The sequence below is a fragment of the Microtus ochrogaster genome, chromosome 7 (assembly GCF_000317375.1).
Source record: "Microtus ochrogaster isolate Prairie Vole_2 chromosome 7, MicOch1.0, whole genome shotgun sequence".
Classification (NCBI taxonomy): domain Eukaryota; kingdom Metazoa; phylum Chordata; class Mammalia; order Rodentia; family Cricetidae; genus Microtus; species Microtus ochrogaster.
In genome coordinates this window covers 60,337,794-60,349,896 of record NC_022014.1, presented here as the reverse complement: position 1 = coordinate 60,349,896, position 12,103 = coordinate 60,337,794, and the positions used below count along the sequence as shown (strand labels likewise).

The 12,103-nt window shown below is 42.6% G+C and overlaps 1 protein-coding gene and 1 pseudogene across 7 annotated transcripts in view; one reads left to right on the top strand and one right to left on the bottom strand.

Moving 5' to 3' along the window:
• Helz (helicase with zinc finger) overlaps positions 1 to 12,103 on the bottom strand; it is a 147,389-nt gene that overhangs the window by 109,110 nt on the left and 26,176 nt on the right. For all 7 annotated transcript variants that reach the window (XM_026780158.1, XM_005350436.3, XM_013347521.2 and 4 more), the window contains 2 exons: positions 11,277 to 11,504; positions 9,032 to 9,068 (listed from right to left, as the gene is read on the bottom strand). In XM_026780158.1, coding sequence (XP_026635959.1) covers positions 9,032 to 9,068; positions 11,277 to 11,486 — 247 coding nt within the window. In that variant the 5' untranslated portion in view covers positions 11,487 to 11,504. The remainder of the gene's footprint in view (positions 1 to 9,031; positions 9,069 to 11,276; positions 11,505 to 12,103) is intronic.
• On the top strand, positions 732 to 6,847 carry LOC101990889 (annotated as a pseudogene).

The window sequence follows — 12,103 nt, the reverse complement described above, 5'->3', positions numbered from 1 at the left end:
GGAGAGGGACTTGATGGGGGAGGGGGAGGGAAATGGGAGGCGGTGGCGGGGAGGAGGCAGAAATCCTTAATAAATAAATAAATTTAAAAAAAAGGACTTTTATGTACAAATGTTAACAGATATTTGGGAGAAATCAGACTGAAAGCCAAAATCTAATTCCATAAAATTTTCAATTCCTATTAGAGAACAGTTCCTATTAGAGAACAAAACTGACAGTCCCAGCTTGAGTAAAAACAGCCATTTTGGGTCAAACACCCCACAATTGTGTTTACACAACATTTGCAAGATGACACATGACTGAGATGAGGAGGGACTCATGGTTGGCAGGGGTCAGATATGGTGGGGAGGGTGACCATGGGAACAGGACAAGTGAGGTCTGTGCTGAGGTGGTTTGTGGTGTAGCTCCATGAATCAATGCATGACAAATGGCACACCCTACACACACTAATTTACTGGTTTTGATATTGAACTGTATTGACAGAAGTCAAAACCATGAGGAAAAAGTATATGAAGCATACATGGGACCTCTCCTAGCAACTTCGTCTCAACCTATACTTGTTTCAAAATAGAAAGATTTAAATCCTAAATTTCTATTGAAGAAAAAAGTCTTTGTGTCTTGAAAATATCTTTTATAAAAGACAGCTGGAGAAGTAGCTCAGAAGGTGAGAGCAGGTGCTGTGAAAGCAAAAGGATCTGAGCTTGAATCCCCAGCAACCACCTAAAAGCCAGGCATGGCCATACAAGCCGGTAACTCTTTGGCTGAGGATGAAGAAAGGCAAATTCCAGTAAGTAGCTCAGCAGCTGGCCAGACCAGCCAAGCACCAAGCTTTGGTTCAGTGGTTAGGAATACTTGCTCTTGGTTGAGTGCTTTAATCCCAGCACTCAGACGGCAGAGACAGGCAGATCTCTGTGAGTTCGATGCCAGATGAGTAAACAAAGAGAATTCCAAGACAGCCAGGGCAGTTACACAGAGAAACCCTATCTCAAAAAACCTAGAATCTCTCAGGATGTACCTCTCAGCTACCTCTCCAGTGCCATTTCTGCCTCTCTGCTGCCAGGCTTCTCACCATGATAATGAACTAAACCTCTGAAACTGTAAGCAAGCCCACAATTAAATGCTTTCTTTTATAAGAGGTGCTTTGGTTACGGTGTCTCTTCCCAGCAATAGAACAGTGACCAAGACATACATAGTTGAAGATAACAAATAAATATTTAAAAAAAAAAAATTAAGAGCCTCTGGCTTTTTAATTCTAAAATAAAAGAACTGCTTTTCTTTCTCTGTGTTCTTTTTCTGGTTGTTAAGTCTGTAAAATCCTGAAGTATAGACACAAACAGATGTGGATTCAGACAGCAGCATGGCTTCCCATCACAAAGCCTCACATCAAAGCTACAGTCATGCTCACAACTGGCTCTGGGCCTTCAACAAGCTGATCCGTCACACACAACCTGCTTCCACAGCTATACAACCGAGAAGACAACATGATTAAATAAAACAATGTGTTTCAGAGGGCTTGACCTGAGATACTGTAATTAAACACTATTATCCTACTAACTATTTTCCTAACAGAGCCTTTTAATTACCATAAAAACTACAAATTCTCCTTGACACACTATGTAGTCACAACCTGATAAACTCAGTGTGAAGTGAGAATAACGCAAACCAGAAGCGTGTTTGGCTTTTTCTGACCTGGTAAGTGGCCCTTGCTTCTGTGAATAGTCCCTCACGCACATGCCTGCAGTCCCTAATGAAACACCTAGGTCAGCCAAGAGAGGAAAAAAGGCATGAATGTGAGAGGAGACTAAGTTAGTAAGATGAAAAGAACCCGCTGAAGAGAGGGGGAGACAGTGAAATGGAGAGAATGATGTGTGTGAAGACGTCATAATGAAACCCATCACTATGTGTAATTAATATATGCTAGAAACACTTTTTTTTTCTTTTTTGGTTTTTCGAGACAGGGTTTCTCTGTGGTTTTGGTTCCTGTCCTGGAACTAGCTCTTGTAGACCAGGCTGGCCTCGAACTCCCAGAGATCCGCCTGCCTCCGCCTCCCGAGTGCTGGGATTAAAGGCGTGCGCCACCACCGGCCGGCTTAGAAACACTTTTTTTTTTTTAAGTACATTTAAAGGCTAGAGAGATGACTCAGTGCAAAGCACCTGCCTGCAGCTGTAGCTCCAGGGGTCTGACACCTTCTTTCAGGCTCAACAGGCACCTACACTCACCAGACTGATGTAGGTGGGTCTTCTAGCTATCTGTTGTTTCATTGGTTAATTAATAAAGAAAACTGCTTGGCCTGATAGGATAGAATTTAGATAGGTGGAGTAGACTGAACAGAATGCTGGGAAGAAGGGAAGTGAGGCAGTCGCCATGATTCTTCGACCCGAGACAAATGCAGGCTAGAATCTTCCCAGTAAGCCTCCACCTCGTGGTGCTACACAGATTATTAGAAATGGGTTATGGGTTAATCAAAATGTGAGAATTAGCCAGTAAGAGGCTAGAGCTAATGGGCCAAGCAGTGTTTAAAAGAATACAGTTTCCGTATAATTATTTTGGGTAAAGCTAACCATGTGGGAGCTGGGCGGTGGAAAACTGCCCACAGCTCCTTCTACACCAGACATGCATGCATGCGTACACAAACACACACATACAATTAAGAATAAAGTGACTACTTTAAGTGCCTTAAAGGGATGAGAAAAAGAACTCAGCTACAGAATGTTTGCCTAACACAAGGCCCTGGGTTTGACGGACTGCACCACCACAACCAAAAACTAAAGTACCAATCTTTCCAAATATCCCAGCTAGCAGCGCTACCAACTAATACACTTGCTGCAGAGGACTGCTTGTTTGGCCTCATAATTCTGGGCAAACTGGGAGGTGTAACTAACTGTTGCTACCCTGCATGATAAGAGTATCAGACCACACAGCAGTAGCCCTGGAAAAGATCAAAAATCAAAGCACAGCTTCTACCAGATACTTACTTTTATACCATCATAAAGTCAAAACACCATAATGGGGTCATTTTAAGTCCAGGACAGTATATCTATATTTAATCAAAATTCTTGAGAATAAAGGTCATCAAAGATGTCAACAGCTCCCCCAGAAAAACCATGCAAGGTTCATCCCATCACCTGTCAATTTCTTGGGTCACAGGCCAGCCACTTAACAGAGTTGCTGGTTATAGCATCACTTGCCTCACAGGCCAAGCATCACTGACATGCACTTGCAATGGTGATTGCTTAGCTTGACAAAACTCTTGGCTAGGGTTTCAGAACTGTACAGCCTGACGACGTTTCTAATAATCAGGCTTCATCTAAAATATCATTAGTTCATTCAATTTGTTAGTACAGAAAGTCCTAAGGGGCCAGTAAGATGGCTCAGTGAGTAAGTACTTGATGCCAAGTCTGGAGACCTGAACTCCATCCCTAAAACTCACACCGTAGGAGAATCAACCCCAATAAGTTGTCCTCTGACAGTCCCTACCACACACAGTAGCACCACATAACTACATGTGCATGCGCACGCACAAACACACACACACACACACATGAATTTAATAAACATTCAAAGTTTCCCAAATAATAAAAATTTCAAAGCACTAGAATCATTTCATGAAAAGTGCTCCTATCCTGTTTATATTCAAATAACTGATCTAACCACATCACTTAACCAGTGGTCACTGGCTTCACGGCCTTAGTGCAGCAGTACCCTGAGTTTGGATCTAAAAGCCATGAACTCTAGTCTTTGTACTTTCCTAAACTCCCTATTTTTTAACTGAGACATAGTATCTACCCATCTATATAAGATATCAGAAGCTATTTTCTAAAGTAAAATTCTACCTTCAAGACTTTATAATTCTTTGTTGAATTCCAGTTAAATAAACCAGCTACAAAATTATATTAGGAGCAACCAAGTAAATCATATTATGGCCTGGGTCTCAGATAGTATTAAAAAAAAACACTGTTAATTTTGTCAGATTAAACAAATATTGTGGTTATACAGTGATGGCCTCTGTGTTTTAGAGATACAGACATAGTTATCTCGCTGTCTATAGCTACTTTAAACTATTTCAAATACAGGGCCAGTAAGATGGTTGGTTAAACAGGTAAAGGTACTTGCAGCTGAGCCTGATAACTTGAGTTCAATCCCCACATCCCATATGATAGACAGAAAGAAATAAATATAATAAGAATTATTTCAGAAGAGAACACTATGTACTTCCTCCAAATGCAAGTTACTAAAGACTATGTATCCATCCCACCAGGAAACCATTCTGAAGTTCCTGTGGGATCAAATTACAATTTTATAAGAACCTACAGACAGAGAGGAGAAAATCCATGGTAATTGTAAAGGCCCTGATGCCTTTTATGTCAAATAAATATCTTCGGATGGTCATGAATCAATTCTAAAAAGAGAACATGTGCAAACATCAGCAATAAAGGCTATGCTAAGTGGGCCAGGTCAGTTTGCAGAGAATAAAATAAATGAGGCCAATTTTAGAGAGATCCTTCCAAATATGCTATGGAAAGTATGCATGTATTTTACCTACAAGATCCACTACACTAACAACTTCAGAAATTACCAAATTCCCAATTGCTCCTGAAATTGCACTAGAACTGTTGATGGCTGCAAACTTCCTAGATTGTGTGTGTGTGTATGTGTGTGTGTGTGTGTGTGTGTGTATACACTGTTAATTTTATATGTAACTATAATGAGCTGTTAGATAAAGCACATACACATACACACACTCACACTTGAATTATTTAAGAAGGGCTAGACATGGTGGTAGCTCACACTTAATTTCAGCACTTGCATCTCTGTGAGTTCCAGGCCAGTCTGGTTTACATAGAGAATTCTTGGCCAGACAGAGGATGTCACAAAAATGATAGATAGATAGATAGATAGATAGATAGATAGATAGATAGATAGATAGATAGATAGAAAGACAGACAGACAGACAGTCAAACAGACAGATCGATATAGATGGGTAGATAAATAGATGCTTTTAGATTTAAATTCAGTCATATTCTGTGATGTTTCAAGAAAGTAGGAATTAAATTTGAAGGTCACTGTCACATGTTGGTTGCAGTAACTGTTGGCAATGGTAATCAATACAATGTAATGTATCAAATTCAAAGTACTTTGGCTAATTGTTCATTTTTAAAATGACACACACATATACACACAAATTACCAAAATCAAAATGCAAACTGGTCTACCAATAGAAGAATGAGCATTACACTATGTAAAAGGCAAACAGAAAGGCATTGATAAAAGGCACTTCCGATGGAGCTCTCCAGGCCTAGCCTCAGAGCATCTCGGTATAACTATGCAGGGTAACAGGTTAACAGGAACCCAGCAAGAAATTCCTCCTGCTTGTTAGTTACCTGACTATCTAGCCATACTTACTTATCTTACACAACAACATTACTGAGAATCGGATATATATAGTCTGAATTCCAATCAGCACTCAGGAGGCAGAGGCAAGCGGATCTTTGTGAGTTCAAGGCCAGCCTGGTCTACAAGAGCTAGTTCCAGGACAGGCTCCAAAACTACAGAAAAACCTTATCTCAGGGGGGGAAAAAAAAAAACAGAATTCCATAGTACATGAGTAATCTTAGCCAATATTTTCTAATATCTATAAAATTATCAACTTTGCAAAGGTGTTTTTATACAAATTTTATAGATAGGGGCTAGGAAGATGGCTCAGTGGGTAAGGTGTTTGCTATACAAGCATGAGGACCTGAGTTTAGATCCCCAACACACATGTAAAAACTGAACACAGCAATGCACATCTGTAACCCCAATGCTAGGGAGACAGGGAAGTGCAGGCAGGTGGATTTGGGGGACCTGTTGGCCACCAGCCTTGCCAATCAATGAGTTCCAGGTTTAATAAAAATACCACGTCCCCAAAAGAAGAAAAGCTGGAGAAAAACAGAGAAGACATCGAACATCAACCTCTTGTCTCCATGCACATGCTCACACAAAAAGACTACTTATGCACATACAAAAAGACCGCTTCCAATGCGCACGCTGATGGAGGAGGGTCATCTGTCTATGTGTTACTTTCATTGGTTAATAAAGAAACTGCCTTGGCCTTTTGATAGGACAGAAAATTAGGTAGGCAGAGTAAACAGAACAGAATGCTGGGAAGAAGGGAAGTGAGGCAGAAGCAATGGAGCCAGCCGCCAGGTCAGACATGCTGAATCTTTCCCCGGTAAGCCACGGCCTCGTGGTGCTACACAGATTAATAGAAATGGGTAAATCAAGATGTGAGAGTTAGCCAGTAAGAAGATAGAGCTAATGGGCCAAGCAGTGTTTAAAAGAATACAATTTGTGTGTTGTTATTTCGGGTGTAAAGCTAACCATGTGGGAGTTGGGCAGGACGAAAATAGGCCTGCTCGCCTCATCTACAGCACGCCTTTAATTCTAGCCCTCAGGAGGCAAAGGCAGGCAGATCTCTGAGGTCAAGACTAGCCTGGTCTGCAAAGGGAATTCCAGGATAGCCAGGGCTACACTGAGAAACCCTGTCTCAGAGGAAAAGAAACAAAACAAAAGGGCCACTTCCAAGCTGTTTCATGTCACCTAAAAAGAGTAGAGAACACAGAGACTATAATTAATGAAGCCCTACCTCCCTAAAAGCCAACCTCTTCTCACTTTACACACAGCATCACAGTCCACAACAGTGTGGACAATTTTCTCCTTGGTTGTAATATTTACTTGGGATAGGGTCCCAGAAATGGAATCAGAGGATCAAAGGTCAGAATGAATCTCAACCTGCACTCTATTTGGCTACTGACACCAAAGCACACACACATCATGTGTCATGCCAACTTCATCTTCCCAACGGCTAAACGTTTATTAATTAACAAAAGTTTTTAATCTGGGCTTTGTTTGCCTGTTTGTTTGGAGAAAAGGTCTCACTATGTAGCTCTGGCTAGCCTGAAACTCAGAGGCCTATCTCTGCCTCCTGAATGCTGGGACTAAAGGTGTGCACCACTACGCCTGGCTATTGAATTCATCTCTTTTAACAGAAAAATGAAAATTTCCCCTCCCCAACATTTACTTTTCCATGACTTCCCACAAGTCATGTAATCTTCTGGGGTCTTTGTACATTTCTCAAATGGGAAGACTGTATTTTAACTTCCCAAGAACTCAGGAAAAACAAAACTAAATATATGGAACTATTTCTTACACATGAGATGGGTGGGGAAAGTTTTAGAACTGCTGGGTTTTGGCATGGTGAAAATATAGGAAACATTTACACATATTGCAGAGGATAAGTACATTTCAAACTATAAGCTGACGGTGTCTATAAAAATCACAAGTTCAGGGTTGAGGAGAAGGCTCAGTGGTTAAGAGCAATGGCTGCTCTTCCAGAAGATCTGCTTTCAGTTTCTTGCACCTACATGGCAGATCACAACTGTCTGTAACTCCAGTTCCAGGAGACAAGACACCCTTACACAGACAAAATGTCAATGCACATAAAAATAAATTAAAGCTGAAAAACAAAATCACAAGTTCCCATAATCCTTAACCCAGGAAGCCAACTCTCACGGCATGAAAGAAAGGCAACAATTAGCAAGAATGTCTATTATCAGGTGGATTATACTGACAAAGAATGAACCAGAACCTGCTGGAGCCTCATCAGTTCGGGAAATAACTTGACTGTGTCATCCACAAAAGGGACACCTGTCATGCTATGGTGGCAGAAAAGCAACTTTATGATGAGTATGTTCAAAATTCTTTCTTGCTTTTAGGATTTTATAATTTTATTTTATGTATATTGAGTATTTTGCCTACATGTACATATGTGCACCATATTTGTGCCTAGTGGCCACAGAGGTCAGAGAAATGTTGGATCCCCTAGGACAAGAGCTACAGAAGTTAGTGAGCCACCGTGTGGGTGCTGGGAGTCAAACCTGGATCTTCTGCAAAAAGCAACAAGCGTTCTCTTACCACTAAGCCATTTCACAAGGCCCCCTTTAAAATTATTTGTTAAAGGAAAAAAATAAACAATTTATGTATGGTAAGCATCTGTGTTTCTCAGTGTAGTAAAAGGTAAGTTCACCAGGCCACCACTTCTCCAGGAGAGGAAAAGGAGCCTGTCACAATCCTCTACATAATCTACCATTAGATCTGCATTCTGTCTTTTGAACTGTCTAAAGATGACAAGGATATCTCTAATTCTAATTTAAATCCTACGCCACTACAGTTCCATTGCAGGTTCACAGAAAGGTCATTAATGAGTAATGTCTAAAGTGTGGTCCATGTACAACAAGAGTATGTAGCATGATTTGGTAACATGTAAAATAAAAATACTTATTTTTAACATTTTGACACAAAGGAGTGAGGAAGCAAAAAATAAAAATTAACATGTCAAACAACTCAGCCTCAAGCCCCAGTTATGGAAAAATGAAACATAATTTATATTATACAGGCCACTGAGCTGTGCAAAATAGCCCAGCAAGAGGGCGTGGGGAGGCACCCTGACCTTCCACCCACAGGCTCTTTCTACTGAGATGCATCAAGGGCCAAGAAAGGGATTTCTACAACATGAACACTCAGAGAATGTGGATCTTACTGGTCTCAACTTCCGGCCACAAGAAAACAGGAAGGAGCATTTCAGAGCACTCCAGCCAACTCCTAAGAACACTCTGACTTGTTTAAAAAAAAGACAGATATTTTCAACATTCAAAGCTTGGCAATTTAATCAGCATGTGCTGCACTTCTTAAGCATGGCATTTTTAGACTATACCTATTTATCCAGACTTTTAAAAGGCTCACTGTCAATGCTCCTTGAGGGAGGGAGGATGAAGGGGCACATGCGGACAAGAATTCCAACACTCTCGCCACATGCTCACCTGGTATGCCTGTCACAGCAGGAAAGACATCAACCCAATCTGTCACTAGGCACCACAGTAAGATAGGATTGTTAACATTATAATTGCTTTTGAAATTGGCAAAATTTTTAAAAAATTCAATTAAATAATTTTAAAAATCATCAGATCAGAAAAGGGCCCGTCTTTTACACATACCATGCCTACAATCTTCATCAGCTTGCCCGTAGTTTTTCTACAAAAAGAAAAGGAAAGATACAAGGTAAAATGGCATACTTGAAAGGCTATGATTAAAACCGTCAGCACAGAGCTCAGCTGTCTTTGGGGAGTCAAGAATACTATCAGTCTACCACGTACAGGGAGAGCGCACTCCCAAGATCTCCCGGGGTTACCTCCTCCACACAAGAACCAAGCACCCACTGTACTCCCCTACCACTCTGACAGCCGGCTCACTTCAGCACCTTAGCCCAACCACAACCTCCTCCTGCACCACCTCCTCCTCCGCCAATGGCCTGACTAGAGTTCCCATTGCCACAGCCATGTCATCCTCCTTCCCAGCACCCTCCTCACACCTGTTCCCAGAGACACTATCCCATTCCAAAGCCGACCTTGAAGACACCACCCCCCAAGCTTCTATGCTCCCACACCTTTTGACAGTTTCCTTTCCACTGATTCTTTCCTAAACAAACATGCTGTTATTTTTCCCAACTTAAAAAACATTCTGACTGAGTCAGGGATGGTGGTGCACACCTTTAGTCCCAGCACTCACAAGGCAGAGGCCAGCAGGGTCTACAGAGCAAGTCCCAAGGTGTGTAAAGGCTACACAGACAAACCCTGTCTTTGGGGGAGCCCCCGCTTATGATTTTGCTTCTTCCACTGGCTCCTTTTTATCTTTGGTGCCTCTTTGTGGTAGAACTTCTCACAGAGTAGGCTCTGCACACTTGTAAACCCTCATCCAAGAGGCAGAAGAAGCAGGAGGATCACAAGTTGGAGGCCAGCCTGCTCCACACAGGGAAGCTCGGGCCAGCCCAGGCTACACAGTGGGGCTGTCCGAAGGAATAAAAACATAGGAAGAATTTCTCCCCAATTCTCCCAGGTTCTTTTTAAGTCAGGCAGCCATCCACTGATCTAAGGAACCTACTCACATAACGGCCACCAGTGATCTCCACTACATCCAGACAAGCCACAGTTCACTGACTTGTGCCATTTATTAGACACACTGACATCACATTTTCTCTACCTAGCTGCACAGACTATGACTCTCATCTTTCCCTTCTACTCCCAGCCATTCCTCAGATGCTCTGCGTGTTCCTTCTCCACGCCCTCTTGACACCCATCATCCCAGGTCCTTAGTCCCTTCCCTGGTGACCTGCACCAAACCCTGGATGCGATCTAACATGGTACCCCATAATCTCTGTAATCCCTCTCTTGTACTCTCTCTCCATCTCCAGCCAGATGATTAGATGACACCTCAAACTCGCAAGGCCCAAAACTAAGCTCATAAACCTGCTCCCTACATACGACCTTGTCGTCCCAGCTGAAGGAAACCCCATTTTTCTAAGGGCTCAGTCAAAAAAAATCAGGGTAAATGACATGAAAGAGCTCCCGAATTCCCTGCACTCAGAGTGCCAGGGTATCTGTTCCTGCTTTGGGCTTCTACACAGCACAGGCTGCATCGTTGTCTATACAAACTAACATTGAGTCTATTGTCTTTTCTTTTTTTGAGACATGGTCTCTCTACACAGCCTAGCTGTCCCGGAACTCCCTCTGTAGAGCAGGTGGTCTCCTGCTTCTGCCTAGGGCTGAGACTGAAGGTGTGCCACCACCCCTACCACTCTACTAATCTCTTCTGAACACAGCCTAGTTCCTGCTGAACCAAATCACATCACTGCTCCGCTCCAACTACAGCTGCAGCTCCCCAGTTCACTTTGAGAGGCTCAGAAAGGCCCCACAAGACTCCACTGGCCCTAGCCTTTTCCTCCTCACCTTGTCGCACTTGCCAACTAGTACTCAATTCAGCTGGGATTCTGCCTCAGGGTCCCTTTCCTCCAGATTTCCACATGGCTCACCCATCACCTCGACCATTCTGGGTAACCCCACCTCGACCACTGCTGCTCCCTGGCTCCCAAGCACTGCTCCTTTCAGCACGCTGTCCCTAGTGTGGAGCTGTCTACAATGGCCAATGTTCTATCTAGGCCTCTACTAGACACTAAGAGGATGAAGGGCTCTCTCTATCAGATAGCATGTACTCAATAAACATGTGTTAAATGAGTGAGCGCCATAACACGATTTTAAAAACAGTTGTTTGCCATTGGGAATATCCAGCAGTCACCAGGTACTCTTTTATCTGTTCAGCCCCAAATCAGCTGTGTGTACAGGAGTAGCCAACATGTGGTCTGCACCGGTACATAACAGCTCTCCATAGTATACCAACAGCACTCACCAGTTGCAAGAATGAGGCAATTCTGTAAAGAAGACTCTCGATTTTGATGCGCTCTATCTCCAAGGGACATGGCCCTGCAAAGTCTGCCATGGAGTACTGGCCAAGAGAAAGCAGGGCCTCTGTGCAATGCTGGAGGGCCATGTCATAGTCCTGCCTCTTCAGTGACTCACACGCTTCTTCACATGACTTTTCGGCTCTTCTGTCTTCCATGACTCAGGGACAAAAATCCTAAACATGAGAAAAGAATGGGTGTGACTTAAAGACTCAGGTCTTCTGTAAGAGCAGAAAAATGCTCTTAACCACCTATGCATTTCTCAGCCCCAGTTTTTGGGTTTCTGAGACAGAGTCTGGCTTACAACTCAAGAGCCATCTCTCCAGTCCTTACTTGTTTTCTAGATTTATTTTTTTTTCTGTGTCTGTGCATGAATTTAAATAAAAGTTTTAAGTAATAAGAGGGCTGGACTTAACCTCAGTGGTAGGTGTTTGCCATACCATTAATAAAGTCCTAGAATAAACCCCAGAACCACAGGAAAGAAAACAGACAAATCACAGATCCCAATTAGCGAATCATCCACCAAGGCTCCCAGCCCATCCCTAGACAAATACTATACACAGAAGCAGCAATAAAGGCAAAACCAATATTGCTCAAGCTGAAATCTGTCCTCAGAAAAGAGCATAACTTGGTGATGCAAAACACAGACTGAGGGGCTGGAGAGATGGCTCAGTGGTTAAGAGCATTGCCTGCCCTTCCAAAGGTCCTGAGTTCAATTCCCGGCAACCACATGGTGGCTCACAACCATCTGTAATGAGGTCTGGTGCCCTCTTCC